Raw genomic sequence first — 16,769 nt, 5'->3', positions numbered from 1 at the left:
CTCCGACCTAGGATCTTCATCGACTAAAATTAACTGCACACCCTATATCCCTAATCGTAGATCCTTGCGGGGAAATCAATTACTTTTCAGCATCCGATTCCTGGGCTCCGACGTACATTCGCTATGTCGCTCATGTGGAGGTCACTGCTTCCTCATTCTCGTCTAGATGTGGTTGGACCCGTCGAAATGGAGCTACTACCGCTTAATTCGGAGACGCTTCTCGATGATGTCGATTTCGATGCGGAATGAGAAGTTGTCTCCGAAATGTTGGTTGATTTCAGACTCGGTGCGCCGTTTGCTTTTGGTTGTTTCTCGGCGACATCGCCTATCACGATGCCTAAGATCCAGCAGTTAATGGCGAAAAAAGCTAGGCTTGCCACAAACAGACCGGGCACGAATGTGCTCCTGCCCAAGAACTCGAGTTGGTATCCCTGTTGGAGCCAGGCTGCTTGGCCTAGGACCCAGAGTGCCAGGGCAGTGATGCCCAGTATCGGCCGGGCAATGAGCGACGAGTCTGGGACGTATAAGGGGAAGAATATCAGGTACCATAGGAAGTACTGAGAGGTGCAGACCTTGTTGAAAGTGACGAAGGTGAGGGTTTGTGCGAACATGGTCGTGGGTAGATCTCGTTTGGCGAGTGCGATTGGAAGGAGAAACGCGGAGAGGAGGAGTTGCGGGATGAAGGCGAGAGATTCGAAAGACATTGAGGAGGATGAGTTCTGGTTTGAAGAGTCTGCTAACAGGGCGGACGAGAGGTATAATAGGGTGTTGTATGGAGAGAAATTATGGCGATGATCGATTCGGGTGAGGTGGTGGAAGAATGTGTGCTGAAGGAAGGGAGGTCCGTAAATATTGTACATTATCAAATTCAGGGTGGTGAAGGTGACTAGTGAAGTGAATATGAGCCTTAGGCGGTTGGTATTGAGGAATGGTATGGGTTTTTGGAAGATCATCGTCGTTGATGTACTCGAGGACTTGGACTCCAATGCCCACAACATGCTCGCTCCGTAGATGAATGGGTATATTTTGAAATGCACGCTCAGTCCAAGAAGCACGCCTGATAGAGCGAATTTTCCGGTCACAAACGCCCACAGAAGCGCCATGACAAGGGCGCACAGGATACCCTCACTGCTTCCACGAGTGCTGATATTCGCAACCATAGGATTCAGGAGCCATGCACTCGCATATGTCAACGCCCGTTGCTGGTCTAAGCCCCTCCTCTTTAGCAGCACGAGAATAAGCCATCCGGCGACCAGATCAGAGAGAGCGAAAAGCGCCTTGCCGTAATGGAACCACAATCCTCCCCAGCTCGTGGGAAGGAGAATCCAGGCAAGTAAGGGAGTGTATCGATATGTGGCGCGGTCGTAGGGAGATGAGTGTTTCGCCACGGCTCGAGCAGCGTCGGTGAAGACATAATAGTCAATGTCTGTGTATTTCAGAGCAGAGACCGAGTCCTGGTATATGCCATAGATCAAGAGAATGGCGCGTAGGAGGAAGGCAGAGATAAAGATGGACGCGCGGGAGGAGTACAGAGATGTGAGGATTGACACCATGATGTTGACTACATGCCTCAGGCTGATGCTTCTTGACGGCCGAATAATCTCTTCAAAAATTTGTTGGGATATATCGTTGGTGCTGGTCGTGCGACCCCAACTTCGTCGTAGTCTACCTCCAGGGTTGAAATGGAAAAATTAACTAGGGCTCCACATTCGCAGCCAGACAAGCATCCGGGAAGTTGCGTTGGCGCCAGAAGCTTAAACCAAAGTTGAACGTTCCATGCTTCCCCAAACTCAACCAGGCAACAATTCCAACCGATTCATGTTTCTTCGGACCTCCGTCATTGTCTGAAAGCCTCTTTGTAGAGTGAAGAGGTAACCTGCCTTTGATCCTTGACACAATGGCAGAAATCATCCGCGTCTCTTCTGGTCTATCAAATTGTCTCAGTTGGGCTATGAACATGTCCACAGCGTTCGGAATGCACCCAAATCAGCCTCAAGGTACCTCCATGAAACCTTAGCCTGGTTGGGAATCGCAACGCTCATCTCGTCCGACAAGACAATCCTATCGAACTCCGTGATCGCCGAGTGCCACGAAGAGATTATACTAGCCCAAACAAAGCTTTAGAAGCAAATCGACTCTACGCCACTCAACGGCATGGTCTTTCGAAGAAAATGAGACCAAAGAGATGATCGACGTCCTGCGCCGCTGGACCAATTTGTTCGAGTCGGTTGTATCCATCTGCGCTCTGTGAGCTATTCTCGGTTTCCTTTTCTTCCACGATTTACCCCACTCAGCCATCAGAGCCGAATCCAGTTTCGTGTCTCATGCTCCAGAGGCCCAACGTTCCGTCATTCTTGATTGGGTTTCTTGGAATCCTTCCGTCACGGACACGAAAGAAATACTTAAAACCTAACTTGCCGAGACTGACTCCTGGATTGCCGAAGAGACGGAATTTGACGAATGGTTTAATGACCGGAGACCACTCTCTTCTGCTGTAGAGGCGGTATGTGGCACTACTGTTCCACAAAGCGACTACGTGTTGATTCGATTGTTTCTTTAAAGTTGGTGTTGGGAAACCTGTGCTATCATAAGTTGACGCAACGATGTCCACCTTTGACTAACGTTTGTTTGTAGCTCCTCCATCAACACCCATCTGAGGGTAGCCGCTTTGGCTGATAGTGACGCCTTATATCACTGTTTTGGTTTCAGACCCGAATCTTAATACTATTCAGCGGCCGAGGTGACCAGATATCTTCTCAGACAAATCCTTGAGACCCCAAGCCCTGTTCCAGAGAAAATTGTTCATTTACGTGATGAATATATGAAAACCAAAATCGAGCCTGATAAGAATACTTGGGTTGATGCCTTTGTACCACTGATTTCGACACCAATGCAGTCTTATATCGTCCTTGACGCGATGGATGGGTATCTGGATCGAATTGTCACGGCCAAATTCTTTCGAAATCTAAAGACATCTACTATTCATGACAGGTCTGCCTTCTGCTGGAACACCGTCCCACATCAGAGATGGTCTAATTCTTGAAGTTTCGGCATCGGACGACGATCTGTCGGGCAATAAATGGCTAGGATTACCGAAGACGAAGAACTGGACTCGCTTCTTACGGGTGCATTCCAAGATGAAGTTTGCTCCAAAATTGATGGATTATGCGAATGGCGTGTCAGAATTCCCCAGGTACAGTACCGACGTGTGTTCTAAGTTTTCATTCGCCAAGTTTGCCATGGATAACACTGTTCGACAATTGAGACGGGCCTTGGATCATCTGCCCCAAGACCTCCGCATAGCGTATCAAGGCACGTTCGATAGAATATTGCATAGTACAGCGGCTTCGAAAGGCGTTTATCCCTCAATGACTCTCTCTTGGTCTTCCTAGCAAGGCGCTTGCTACCGATGGAAGAACTTCTCCATGCTCTTGACTTGAACCCGGAGATAACGAGGTCGACAATGAGAGCATCACCACACGGAAAGCTATTGTGACCTAATGGATGGGGCTTGTGGAGTATCACGCAGAAAGTGTCCGTGTAGTCCACTATCTGCTGGATCAAGGCGCGAAAGTCAATGCTGAAGACGGATGTGGTAGTTGGGGATTCACCGCACAGGATTTGGCCCGGGAGGGAAGATATGCCAAATATAACGTCTCAGGAACGGACGGGTCCAGAGCATTCCAGAGGGTATTTGGTGGACAGTCTCGTAGATGTAAAGAGCGTCTCCTCGAGTAGACGGAGACTCGCGATACACGGTGGTACCTTTGGGAAATGAGCAGTATGCCAGTCTCGGGGTGGCCGTTGGGTTACCATCACTTAAAGCGGCATGAAAAATGGCAAGGCTCTGGACTTTCAACACAACGCACATTTCAACTTTGTTCACAGCAATACCTAACTAAGTATCATTCATCTCCATAGTCTTTGTATGTCTCTGGATGGCTGGCACAAAGAGAACATACGACGGCATGGAGATTGATCCTTATTCTTCGTCTCCAGGCGAAAATGCCTCCCCATTCATCCTAATGTTTGAATCGTTCCGTTCTGAGCTTGACGAGCACCATGACCGGAGGGAGAGGATTATTAAAGTGTCGAGAGATGTGACTGCTCAGAGTAAGAAGATGTGAGTGATCTTCTTTCTCCTATAATTGTCCTGACCGTTGTATTTATTGACCGGGATCAGCATCTTTGCCCTCCAAAGGTAAGGAAAACAAAGAGTGTGTCGTCGGCCGAACGAACAATTAACACACCATGCCCCATGACAGAGTACGGGAGCTAGGCCGCCCCATCCACGCCTCGATATCCAAGCAGATGACACCCATGTACTCTACCATCCGAGACCTACTACAACGCATCGTGCCGGATCTTCAAGGCATCAACGCCCACCGATATCAAAGCAACATCTCGGGCGGAATCCAGGAGTTCATGGAAGCCGTGTTGTTCGAGCACTACCTGACTACGCAGCGGGTGATGAGCTTCGGGAATGCCGCAAAGCAATTGCCTGAGGGTATTGCGCTGACGTACGAAGACTACACGCTTGGCCTGTTCGACATGACGGGTGAACTGATGCGATTTGCTATTACTTACATGGCGACAAATGGGCAATTACCTGGGGCCAAGGCTAACAATCCTAATTCCTCGATTCTCAATAACATGCAGCTCCTTCGTATTGGTCTGGAAGGCCTCGACCCTAGCGGCAGCTACGGCCTGTCGAGAGACTTTGCGCAGAAGCTCAAGACGGCGAAGAACTCGATCGAGAAGGTCGAAAATGGTGTCTACAGTATGATTGTTCGGGGAAAAGAGAGGCCTAAGGGTTGGAGACCGGATACGTCTCTGGCAGATGCACCGAGGGAAGAAGAGTAGGTGGAGAGTTATTAAATTCCTTGATCTCTTTTTTTATTTTTTCTTCCTTCCTCCTTACGGGGCTCTTTTGTCCTGCAGTGTCAAAAGGTGGGCTATGTCAAGAGCTCCTATGGCATTTATATTTTCATACTTTCTTAGCTGGTACTGTCGATGTTTCGTCCTTACCCCTCACACGCAATTTTCCCTGTCATGACCAAAAACCAGCGATTCATGTCCTTGCTTGCTTGAGTCATTCTTTCAGCGGTTCTCGTCTGCCTCCAAAATGCCCTCCTTGATCAATTGTTCGGGTTTGGGCCTTTGCTGGATCTTCTGTTCCAAGCTATCTGCTCGCATGTGCTTTTCGAGACTGCGTTGGCTCGCCTGCAAGGCGGGGGCGGCGGTGGAGTCGGGCAGGATGTTTCCTGTTAACTTATAAGAATTGCTCAAGTATTACAGACCAGGCCATCTCGTACGTTCGACCAGTTCCTCTCGGTCTGGTCTCTTCTCAAGATGCTTCCTCAGACTGTCCGAGTGTTGTTGACGCTCGAGTTCGTGCTGTTTGGCTTGAAGGGCCCTTGAAGCGAGATTAGACGTGTCGATTGTCCAGCGGGGTTGCTAGAATGGACTCACGGAGCAACATTGGTGTCGAGGAGGATGTGGCGGTTCTTCAAGTCCTGAGCATCTGGTCGGTGTTGCAAGTGTTTCTCGAGGGAGTTGCGGCGCTCGATTGGGGAAATGGGACTCTCGTCGACTTTGAGGTCGGGAGTGTTTTCCTCGTGGAGTGTATTGGACATGTTTGAGACTGCAAGATTGAGGGTCAGATTGAGCAGAAAGGGGCTTTCAGAATATGAAGAGAAGTCAACTAGGAGGATCCGGATGTGTGAGAGCAGGTGTTGGGTCTGACGTCGCAGCCCGGACACAGTTCATTGTTTGCCGTGGTTTGGTTGCCAATGACAATGAGCAACTGGCGTGTGATCAGCTTCCTCGTGGCCCTTGGCTCCGCACTGGGCCTTGAATTCTAGGCAAGTTTTTGGCTCCCGCTACTTAAAGTATCGCTAGCCCCGGGTTGGGCCTCTTTTAGGCACCATGCCACCATGCCACCGACTGAGCTTCCAAGTTTGCTTCGGGCGTGTCACGCGTCAACCTGCGCTGCCCTCGCCCAATCTTCTTATCTTCAATAACTTAATTGCGAATCAGCCAACCCCCCCTTTCTCCTGCCATGTCCTCATCATGTGGATCCTCGAATCCAACGGAGACTTCCTCCAAGGAAAACGCATGTGGCTAAAGCCTGGCCAGAAATACTTGTTCGGTCGAGTGAAAAGAGAAGGTGTTCGCTTTGCCATTGATCACAAAACTGTCTCAAGAAAACATTTCATCATCGAGGTCGATGCCGTGAAAGAAGGCGATGTTGGACAGGTCCATGCCCGCACAAGAGTCAGGATTGAAGACCAGAATTCCAAGAGCGGAACGTCAGTCAACGGGGAATTGATCAAGAATACCTCCAAAGAACTGAAGAATGCTGAGAACTCAATCCGACCGGGCACATGTCCTCATGAAATCATCATCACATGGCACCCGTGTGTGCTGACTTTCAACCTCCTCAAGAAAGAAATCAAATCTGGTGTCCTCAAGACCAAGCAGGCTCGTGTGCAGCATCTGGATATCAAAGCTATCGGTGACTTCAGCTCTGAACATACTACACATGTTGTTGCAAACAAGAGAAACACGGCTAAAGGATTGTTAGCATTGGTAACGGGGAAATACCTTGTGGCAGAGTCGTTTATCGACGCTCTGGAATACAAGGCCACTCCGACCAACCTGAGTCAAGAAGAAAATCTGTCTCTCCTGGAGCTTGACTTCGACCGTGCTTGGCCCGAGCCTAAAGACCATCTCCCTCCTCCTGGAAGAGAGCCTTCAATTAGACCGGCAGAATCGTACGAGCCAGACCCGTCACGAATCAACGTTTTCCAAGGCCACACCTTTGTTTTTGGAGATCAGACTCAGTTCGACAATTTACTACCTGTCGTTACTGGTGGTCACGGGAAAGCTCTTCTATTCAAGGTGGTCAATGGCGAAACAACGTCAAACGAGCTGCTACAGTTTTTGCAGAATGCCGCCGGGCATAAGCACGGTGGCGATATTCAGAATGGAGCTCGAGGAGGGGTCATCCTGGTTCGGTGGCAGAGCAAAGGAGATATCCAAGCATGGACCGAGACTCTGATCGACGAGTCTTCTTTGAAGATGGATCAGCGAGCCATCGATCAGTCCGAGTTCCTCGATGCCATATTAGCAAATGATGCGACGTTGCTACAGCGGACCATTCCCTTTGAGCGTACGAATGAAGGGAGACATTCGCCTCCTCCGTCTGCGGCTATTTCTCTCGCGACGAGACAGCCTCACGAAGCCCAGTCAAATAATAATCCTGATCCTCAGAGAGGAGAATCCGTCCAATATCAAGGTGCACCACCGTCATCATCAACGAGTAAGGCTGTGGCCAACACTGTCCCTTCTCAAGCGTCCTCTCCGAATGTGTCGCAGGCCAGGACAAACGGACAGAACACTCCTCGGCCATTCCAAAGGCCTCGTTTCACTCAAGCGAGCAGATTCAAAGATTTCGATGACGGCTTTGATCCTGACGCGATTGCTGCTTATGACGACGAATATGTCGGAGATGCACAGTTCTATGAGCCCGAACCCGAAATCAAGACCCTGGAAGAGCCGATGTCCACTTCCAAAAAGCGACCTCGCCCCGAATCCGAAGAGCCGGTGAATGAATTTGCTGAGCAGATGGACGACCTCCTTCCCGCAGCAACCAGGCTGAAGCGACAGAAACTCGCCGAAGGACGACCAAACGGACAGACCGATGATTCAAGCACGACGGGGATGCAACCAGTTCCTAAGAAAAAGAAGAAAGAACGAGAAATCGATGTCCGTCAAGTCGTAAGAGCACAACGAGAAGAAAAAGAAGAAGCCGCAAGACGAGAGGAAGAAATTCTGGAAGCAGCATCTGGCTACTACTCTGAAGATCAGGGACCTGCCAATTTGGTCGACGTTGTTGTTACGGAACTCCCCAGACGAGACAAAACGAAGAACCTCAACAAAGCCAATGGCGAGCATGGTGATCATTGGGATCCAAAATGGAACGGTCGCAAGAATTTCAAAAGCTTTCGAAGAAAAGGCGAGGCTCCGCAGCGGAGAGGCCATGCCAGGAAAGTCATTGTGCCCCTGGTTGAGGTCCCCGAGAACACCTACGGTCTGGGCGAGCGGTACTGGGAGAAGACAGAGGAGGAGAAAGAGCGTGAGAGGGAGAGAAAGAGGAAAGAAGGAGCCAGGAGCCAGAAGATGCAGAATCAAACGCAGCGGTCAAGCGGAACCGCTAGTGCAAGATCGAGAGCCGTCATTGACGATGATGAAGATGAAGATTTCCCCGTGGACGATGTGACTAAAGCAAATGACGATTTCGTGTCAACGAGTCTAGGAATCTCGCGACTCCAACGAGAAGCAGCCGAGATTGTGGACCATGAAATCGATCCAGATACCCCGAGACGGACACGTGGAACTGTCAGAAGCGAGGCTGCAAGTCACAGACCCTCTCAAACGCAGACTTCGAGTCGTAGCGCCGCAGCATCTACGGCAAAGGGGAAGAGAACAGCAAGCCCAACTTCGACGATGAGGGAGCCGAAACGCCAGAAGACGCTGCCGGTCACGGTCGTGAAAGATACTGATATTGAAAGTGATGACAGCGACGATATGAAGTTCCGATTTGGATCGAGGGCAAGAAAGGAAAGAACTGGTGCAAGGGAAAAGGACATCGCTTAAGCTAACCGGCGTCTGCATGAATCAATTTGACTGGCATGCCTTCGGGAAGAACAAAGGCTATATTTCAAGAGGGACCCAATATAATGATCAAATAGTTTAGCCCTCACATCGAAGTTCCTGCGCCGAGATGACCAAGATAATGTCAATAATTTGCAAAACCGCAATGAACTGCTTGTCGGTCATCTCCCACTAATCCCCAAGGCGATGAAAGCTTTTTCCTTCCAAATTCAGGGCTTCCGTGCGATTTCAGCTCTACAGGATCAGTAACCACTGCTAATTTCGTTGGGGAGGTGGAACCTGTATTGCCACTGGCGTGCACAAGGCTGGTGGCCCCTGAGCCAACGCTTTTCTGGTGGGTCCACATATCCCCCCGGATCCGGGATCGAGCCAATTTACTCCTCCGTTCCTGATCACAAAGCACATAAAAATTTTCGGCAAGAATTACAAGAAGAGATCAACGTCGATTGTATGCCGTTCCTGTGAACAGTTCTATCTGTATTTTGCTTCACTGGTTTTACTTGTTCTTTCTTCTCCACAATCGCGCATGTCTACCGGAAATTGAGTGCGTTTGAGCCGATCGACCCCTTAAGTCAAGCGAGTTTTCCGTTGTTCAGGACCTAACTAGATCCCTCCGTTCATTCTTCCTTCCTTCTCCCTTTCCCGAAGATGAAACCTATTCGGCTCATCGCCAATACGTCGGCCCTCTGCCTTTCAAATACGTTTCCCACGCCTCGTCCAAGACCGCAACAACTTCCTCAGGCAGCGGACCTTTCTCTAAATCCTGGAGATTCGCCTCGAGCTGGCTCAGACTACTGACGCCGATGATCACCCCGTCGTTGCCCTCGCTGCCTAGTTTGAGCATTGAATGGTGCACGCACCATCGCAGCGCGGTCTCCAGGAGGGTCAGGTGGTGTTGCTTGACAACAGGCTCGATGAGATGGAGGGCTGCAAAGGTTGAGTCGTGGAAGTACCGTTCGCGATACATCTAAAGACACACTGTGAGCGTTCGTTCACTCCGGATGAAGAATGGGCAGGCATGGAATATTGTGCAGTCTTTATGCGTACCATTCCGATGCGTTCACTGACGTTGGCGAAGCGGCCCTCGGCCGGGATCTCGGTTTTGGACTTGTATTTCCCGCTAAACACGCCGCCGGCGAGCTGGGTGTGGCGTCAGCCAGCTTTTCGTATACCATTTCCAGATGAGGCAAAACTATGAAGTGAAGTCGACTTACTGGGTTGTAAATGACAAGGTCCAAGCCATATCTCCATCGGGCAGAGTTAGCTTGTGGACGGCCACGATTGAATATGCAGCTTCTCTCACTCACTTTCGGCAACAGGGCACCAATTCCTTCTCAATATCCCTCGTTATCGCATTATACATGGCCTGGTATATCGTGGGCCTCACCCAACCTCTTTCGTGGGCAATATTCCAGATCTCCGCAACTTCCCACGCCGCATAATTACTCAGACCGAGCTGTACAAACTTGCCCTCTCGAAACATATCATTGCACGCCTGAAGGGTTTCTGCAAATGGCACACTCCGATCCGGGGCATGCAGGTAGAATATGTCCACGCAGTCGGTCCCTAGCTCTTTCAGGCTTTTGTCCAAGCTGGCACGCAGGTTCTCAGGTTTATGATCGCCCGGCTTGACCGGGTAGCATTTCGTCGCGAGAGACAAACCGCGGTCTTTCCATTTGGCGTCTCGTGTGAAGGTTTCTTGGTCGCCACCAATGTACATGCGGGCGGTGTCGACTTCGTTATACCCCTGTTGTTGGAAGTAGTCGAGGCATTTGTTGTAGTCGTCTAAGGAGGTGATGCGGGCGCCTTTGGATTCTGTGCCCGGGGGACCAAAGGTCATTAAGCCCAGGATCACGCGCGGTTTGGTACCTGTGGAAGCGATGAGCGGCATTTTGCTGATGGGTGTGGAGGAGAAAGGAAAGATTTGGCGGGTGAGGGATGCGACCCGACTGGAAGGGAGGGTGGCTGCTGATTTTATCGGGGGTAACCGGAGAGTTGCGGGCATAAAGTGGGAGAATAAATCGTGAGATTCAACCAAAATAAGGAGGAAACTGAATGAAGGAGGAACTTGGCAACAATTATTGGATTGATATCCATCTTGCAAGTGCATGAGCTATATCAATGCATTCTTCTACGGGTACTCGCCCGGAGCAGAACCGGACCCATTCTCCGGTTCCCGCATTGGCCTTATCGATTAGCCATTCTCGTTTGGGGAAGGAGGCATGGCGGTCTTTCGACAACAATGGTCAGAAACTTATAAGATGTGAGATCCATAACCGATGTACCCAAGCACCTACGCAACAGACGTACCAGTTACTTAATCAATCTCGAGGACGTGACAGGCAAGGGAATTGCATTTCCATTCCCATGTGTCTGCCGGAAAGACGAGGATTCTGAGGTGAAACTAATGTTAACCGGTCTAGCCTTCCGCTTGTTGTCCCCGATGGAACAGCCTTACAACTTGGGGCTGCAAAGAGTTGACAATTCCCATGAAGATAGCCTGCCTTGCCTTGGGATAGAACCAGCCTCCCCCATCTGGGTCTGCCCTGTAAGGACTACTCCGACGTGCTGCAGTGGCAAGGGAATTCTGATCACTTGATACGATATCGGATGCTCTATTGAGTCAGTCAGGTTCGTTTGGTGCCAACTCTCAACCCGTTCATTATCTAACCACCCACGCCTTGAGGACGCCCTGATACGATGGACGCTGTCCTTTTTTACTTGTCGTCACACTGTTGTGACTCCCCATTCCCACACTGACAAGGCAGAATATGAGGTCATGCCTCCATTCAGAGACCACCTTGCCCAGGCTGTCACACCGGTCAGGCAAAGGATCGGGCCCGGCAGTCATATGTGTCCAAAAGGCGGCTCACTTAGGGGGTCAATAATTCCCATGAGACTTACTACATAATGATCAAGGACCCCTGGGTTCGTCCCATTCAGCTGCTTGATCTACGTTCAGGCGAATTCCTCCGTGTAGCTACCGCTTGTTGGACTTTATTACCACTCATGGCCTCTGAATCTGTTCTCGACCGATCTATAGCTCGGAGCCTTCTCAACCCTCTATACAAGACGATATTTGCTGCGGAGGAAGAGAGGCGTTCTTGGGCAAGCTCTCCTCGCCCCCTTTTTTGATTCCCGTTTCTCAGAATCTGGGATAAATTTTCAGGAAGCCAACCCACTGATCCAGAGAAATGTTTGAGAGATCGAGCTGATCGACAGCGTCTAAATACAGCAGATGCACGAAGAAGCTCTCTAGAAATACATGCCGACCATGGAATTTGGGAGCCAACGCCATTTATCTCCTTTGTCGACTCATCAAAAGCCACTGAAGATTTACTCAGAGGGCGCTCTAGGAGGCTACGATACGATGGCCACAGACACTCACAGTGGTCAATCCTAACGTCCGACTAGAGAAGGGTCTTCCCATTCTTGATTTCGAACTGGAGATGCGGCACGATGGGGTCGACGATCCCTACAATCAAGGCTACCGTTATTATCGCAATCATTATTTATGCCTATGGGAGGTCACCGAAGAGGAGATTGTCGGCCATTACGTCTGGAACGATTTTGATGGAGATCGTAGGTGGTATGAGAATATAGTGCTGCCAGCTTTCAAAGCCCATGAACAAAAGCGGTTGATGTCAATACGACTGCCCAAAAATCCAACGACCGAGAAAATCGCCGAGATCGAACCATCATATTACGATGTTGTGGGCCCGGTGCACGATTTCACCTCCTTTACTTGTAAGCCCGTCACCCTTCACCTTGTTCTGCTGTCTGCTGAAATACCGTTCCAGTGGGGTACGAAAACGATTTTGGTGCCCAGGACAACCTTGACTCCGATCACGCCGACTCTGATTATGAAGACGAATATGACACGGATGATGAAAGTCGAAGAATCCCACATGGCAGACGATTGTCTCAAAAGAATCGAGTGCATTTGGGAGTGAGGAAGGTGTGTCTCACTGCATGTAGCTCTTGGGGATATCCTCCGTCAATATCTAAGGCCTGCCCACAACAAATACTCGGGAATTGCGACGAGATTGGTGACCATAGATTGCGGCGGTCTTGGACGATCAACTACTTCTTACACCTGGCTTTGTGAAGTTAGGATGAAGACATTTACATTTCCTTTGGAATGCTGGTATCCACGAAAGTGCGCTGTAAGAATGCTCTTTTGGATAAGACATAAATGTATTACCCGCTGGTACAGCTAAATTCACACTACCGACAGTTGGAAGACAATTAACAAGAATAGGTAATATCTTTGTACAATCGCACCGTATAGTGCGGGGAGACGAGCGGGGTGACAAGATTCTGCCACATCATGAAATATGAGTTCCACACAGCTCCTGACGAAAAATATGGAGTATTCCAACGAAGAGGATCCCTTGGAAATTTGATACCGTCTAGGGTTGTTCAGAAATTGGCCACGTCAGAACTCGTCATGTCCTTGAAATAGGGCGCATCCTCGAACAAGGCTGTGGTCGTGACGAAGTGGCTCCAGGTGGCTTTTCCCTTGCCGGTGTGATTAAACAGCGCACATTTGTTCCGCTGGCCCTTCAATGCGATAATTTCCTTCAGAAACTCGGCGGCGACCGCATACCCTCTCGTTGTCGTTCATATTCTCCAGCCGCCAAGTTCGGTCTTGGCTGGTACCCTCCGACACCATTAATCTTGATGGTCGTATCAGGTTGAGGAGAATAGGCCACCATAGTCGGATTCCCCAGTTTATTCTCCCATTTGACTTCGACCTCATAGTTGTCCGAATTCAGTCGTCGTCCGTCGTTCCACACCTCCAGTTTCAGGTCCGCTGATCCAGGGAGAACTTTAACGTCGATCAAGGTGAGCTCATATCGTCGAGCGAAATTCCACCAATGTCCGTTCTTCACGATTCGTTTCGTTTGTGAGACGTCAGCTTCCACTAGGCAGAGGGTGCGGACACCATGCTGTGATAAGGAGGAGGGTAGCCGTGAAGCGGGTTCCATAGACATGACAAAATGCGTGTGCCACGGCTGCCGCAGTTGAGAGGAGTCAATTTTGGCTCGGTATCTTTTGATAACTCCTTCTGGTCGAAGCCGTTCGCCCTGGTTCGTGGCCGTTAGCGTGAAGATCCATTGGGATCGTCCGAAAAGCGGGAGCGACACACCTCTTTGATCAACCACTCGATCTGATCGAGTGCCCACCGCTTTCCGTCACGGTCATCCCGAATGTATGGTTGGCCTTTATGGATTTTCGGGTTGTACTTTTGCCGAACAACGACGCCATAACTGACGCGTGCACAGCGAGAAGTGATGGGCGTCAAGCCTTGGGATATTTGCTGGGCTCGTTCTAGGACGAGGCCGTGAACGACCGACAGCTGAGGCTCCTCGGCAGCCAGAATCTTAAGACCTGCAGCAGCCGGAGTGGTGAGGGATACTTGTTTGTTGAAATGCGATGTGAGACGGTCTTGAACATAGGGAGACGACCCCAATCCTCCAGATAGGATAATGTAGTTCTTCACGATGAGTCAGTATTTTGACCAGAGATGGCATCCATGAATGCTCGCTCCTTACCACACGCTCTCCGCGATTTCGAAATTGCAATGATCTGATCTGTTCGTGAACAAGCGCAACTAACGCGTCAACCTGTTCGTCGAATACATTTTTTAAGATTTCTCTGTAACACTGTTGTTATTCATGGGACTCTTTTATCAGGTGGTGGGACATGATCGTACGAAGTGATCCGAATCTGGGAGTTTACCACATTGGCCTGCGGCATGTATACTTCAGGTGGAAGACCAGGGACGTCGAGAAGCAGATAAGGAAGATTAGACCCTGGAGCTCCAAAATTGCATTTGAATCTTTCAAATCGGCCAATCATCATTTGTTCCGCTACTTCGGCCGGTGAGTGATCGAGTCGGTGAGCAATATTCTTGAGGTATCGTTCCAAGTATTGTTGTATTCGAATGTCGATGAGAGCAGAGCCGATGGGTCGTCCTAAGGTGTTATGTCAGTATGGGGTCCCAACGAGTAAAACCCGACCAGCGAACCTTCAGTCTTCAATAGAGGGTCTAACTTCACCGGTTGACCTTTGGGGGAGACCAGCTTAAGGATATTGACGTCCTGCATGGATATCAGCTTGTTACACCGGCAAGTGAAATATAAGATATTACCGTAGTACCGCCTCCGGCATCGCACACGAGAATAATATCGTCTTGCTGATTCCAGATGAGCTCCTGAGCACCGAGACTCGGACATGGTGACCTACCTCAAGGTATTGACATGCGACCGAGATGCCCGCCGCCTCAGCTTCGGTAAGGGTAATGCGGCAAGAATGTGAAGCTCCATCCGCTCCAAAGCCTGCTCTCCTGATCAAATGCTCCAATGAATGGATAAAGGCAGCGTCCTTCCAAGTCGTAGGCACACTGAATACCCATTCGGCTCGGACACTATTCCAGTTGGGGATCCTGACTCGAAAATAGCTAGCGACGTGCTGGTGGACCTCGGACAGGAAGTCGAGAAAATACTTCTGAGCGTCCTCGGGGGTGATATCGGCATAGTCGTCCCTGTAATCTGGGTCCAAATACAATTTGAAATGCTCGACAACATCCAAACTTGGGTCTTGAAGATCACATCCGAATCCCCACGATTTCAGTTTGCCGGTTTGAATATCATACGCCACCCGACTTGGAACTTTATTGGCGATCTCATTGACATTGCCTGCCCAGTGTTGGAAAGATTTTGGGTGACTCCAGGGTGCCGAGCAATACGCGACTCCTTTAATGATTCAGCTGGGCGTGACTTATGGAAACTTCATGAGCTGACGAACCAGTCTGTGTCATGCCAAAGTCAACTCCAATGACCAGATCCGGCTGGCCTTCTCCAGGCAACTCATTCATCCTGTGTGACTATGAATGCGGCGTGAAAGTTAGTGAAACAATAATTTTCTCTCCGGCTTCAAGAAATCGTGTCGTCGAGGTAATGCGATCGTCACCAAAACAGGCAACGAGGCCTCCACACCAAGTCGACCCAGTATTCTTTCCTTTCCTGAATTGCAAGCATTGAGGCAGATTGTGCAACAAGGCTGAAAAAAAGGGCGGCGGCAAAGAGCAAGGTCTTCAGACACACACTATCACCCGTACAGGGGGACGAAATCGAAATTGAACATTCAGACTCCTCCGTTGACTCGATATGCCGGCTTGTCCGGCATTGGCTCGAGCACACGGTGTCTTCTGGAAATGTCCTCATGCAACATGCAAGTGCCCTGTCGCCTTCAAGAATAAAACGAGGCTTGGGAAGAAGGGGAGGGGGGCACCGGCTTTCGGCTCTTGGGCTAACGCTGCATCCCTTGCCACGGGCTTTGTCGGAAAGTTACGCTAAAAGCAGGAAGGCGACAGGTTTTGAAGCCATGCTCATGCACCTTGTTATAAATGATTGCGTGTAACTCACACTAAAACGGGGCGTTAAAAGAACGGGGCCGTCGCGCGTTGTCAAGACGCTGAGTGGTCGAGATCCCAGTGGATTTGAGATATTGGTGGCGCGGCTTTGCATCCTGGCCCCCATCACACACGAAAGCGGTTCGCAGGAAAACAAGGCGCTGTCTGACTGAGAAAATGTTCCAGTTGGGGACAATTGATCAATTGCCGATATCTGTTTAACCAAATGTCAAGACAAGTATCACTCTGTAGGCTCCATCTCCACTCGACGGTAATATGCCGCCAGCCTCGCGGTCGCATTTTACCTAGAAAGGCAAGCGTGGATATTTTCTTTCTAAGTTGAGGTCTCTGCAATTCATGGTACAGGGCAGAGAATGATTTCGTCCAGGCGGCACCTGCTGCATTGTTCCCATGATGAATTTGCTACTGAGAAAAGGGACCAACATGTTGAACTGGAAAAGTACATATGACGCCTATCTGTTGGTTTATGTTCCAGGAGGTCACTGCGGGCCCGAAAACTCCACGGAAGGACATCTGCTCGGTCCCTTTGGAGTGCGTCTCGAACAGATCGACAAGGCCATTCGACAAGCCATGCTTCGCGTCCTATCCTTCAAACACTCAAGCCGTCTGCCGCGTGACAGTACACATGCATAGTCCCATACCATGCAAT

The 16,769-nt window shown here is 50.0% G+C and overlaps 7 protein-coding genes across 7 annotated transcripts; 3 read left to right on the top strand and 4 right to left on the bottom strand.

The window, feature by feature from the left end:
- Positions 1 to 152: 152 nt before the first annotated feature.
- Positions 153 to 1,553, bottom strand: Z518_10385 (uncharacterized protein; the record flags this gene model as incomplete). The annotated part of the gene is made up of 1 exon (XM_013411928.1): positions 153 to 1,553. One exon carries the CDS (start codon positions 1,551 to 1,553, stop codon positions 153 to 155), a length of 1,401 nt encoding a protein of 466 aa, XP_013267382.1.
- Positions 1,554 to 3,938: 2,385 nt separating this feature from the next.
- On the top strand, positions 3,939 to 4,863 carry Z518_10384 (uncharacterized protein; the record flags this gene model as incomplete). Its single annotated transcript, XM_013411927.1, has 3 exons — positions 3,939 to 4,123; positions 4,184 to 4,201; positions 4,266 to 4,863. 3 exons carry the CDS (start codon positions 3,939 to 3,941, stop codon positions 4,861 to 4,863), a joined length of 801 nt encoding a protein of 266 aa, XP_013267381.1.
- A 237-nt stretch (positions 4,864 to 5,100) lies between these two features.
- Positions 5,101 to 5,636, bottom strand: Z518_10383 (uncharacterized protein; the record flags this gene model as incomplete). Its single annotated transcript, XM_013411926.1, has 3 exons — positions 5,101 to 5,264; positions 5,316 to 5,416; positions 5,473 to 5,636. The coding sequence occupies 3 exons, from the start codon at positions 5,634 to 5,636 to the stop codon at positions 5,101 to 5,103; spliced, it is 429 nt and encodes a 142-aa protein (XP_013267380.1).
- A 436-nt stretch (positions 5,637 to 6,072) lies between these two features.
- On the top strand, positions 6,073 to 8,661 carry Z518_10382 (uncharacterized protein; the record flags this gene model as incomplete). The annotated part of the gene is made up of 1 exon (XM_013411925.1): positions 6,073 to 8,661. One exon carries the CDS (start codon positions 6,073 to 6,075, stop codon positions 8,659 to 8,661), a length of 2,589 nt encoding a protein of 862 aa, XP_013267379.1.
- A 682-nt stretch (positions 8,662 to 9,343) lies between these two features.
- On the bottom strand, positions 9,344 to 10,570 carry Z518_10381 (uncharacterized protein; the record flags this gene model as incomplete). The annotated part of the gene is made up of 4 exons (XM_013411924.1): positions 9,344 to 9,646; positions 9,727 to 9,819; positions 9,894 to 9,924; positions 9,987 to 10,570. 4 exons carry the CDS (start codon positions 10,568 to 10,570, stop codon positions 9,344 to 9,346), a joined length of 1,011 nt encoding a protein of 336 aa, XP_013267378.1.
- Positions 10,571 to 12,128: 1,558 nt separating this feature from the next.
- Positions 12,129 to 12,787, top strand: Z518_10380 (uncharacterized protein; the record flags this gene model as incomplete). The annotated part of the gene is made up of 2 exons (XM_013411923.1): positions 12,129 to 12,426; positions 12,480 to 12,787. 2 exons carry the CDS (start codon positions 12,129 to 12,131, stop codon positions 12,785 to 12,787), a joined length of 606 nt encoding a protein of 201 aa, XP_013267377.1.
- A 475-nt stretch (positions 12,788 to 13,262) lies between these two features.
- Positions 13,263 to 15,562, bottom strand: Z518_10379 (uncharacterized protein; the record flags this gene model as incomplete). The annotated part of the gene is made up of 8 exons (XM_013411922.1): positions 13,263 to 13,769; positions 13,832 to 14,179; positions 14,238 to 14,340; positions 14,399 to 14,660; positions 14,714 to 14,786; positions 14,837 to 14,881; positions 14,932 to 15,440; positions 15,493 to 15,562. 8 exons carry the CDS (start codon positions 15,560 to 15,562, stop codon positions 13,263 to 13,265), a joined length of 1,917 nt encoding a protein of 638 aa, XP_013267376.1.
- Between the last annotated feature and the right edge of the window lie 1,207 nt (positions 15,563 to 16,769).

Source organism: Rhinocladiella mackenziei (assembly GCF_000835555.1).
Source record: "Rhinocladiella mackenziei CBS 650.93 unplaced genomic scaffold supercont1.9, whole genome shotgun sequence".
NCBI lineage: Eukaryota > Fungi > Ascomycota > Eurotiomycetes > Chaetothyriales > Herpotrichiellaceae > Rhinocladiella > Rhinocladiella mackenziei.
The sequence above is the reverse complement of the archived record's forward strand: the minus strand, read 5'-3'. Positions and strand labels throughout refer to the sequence as shown.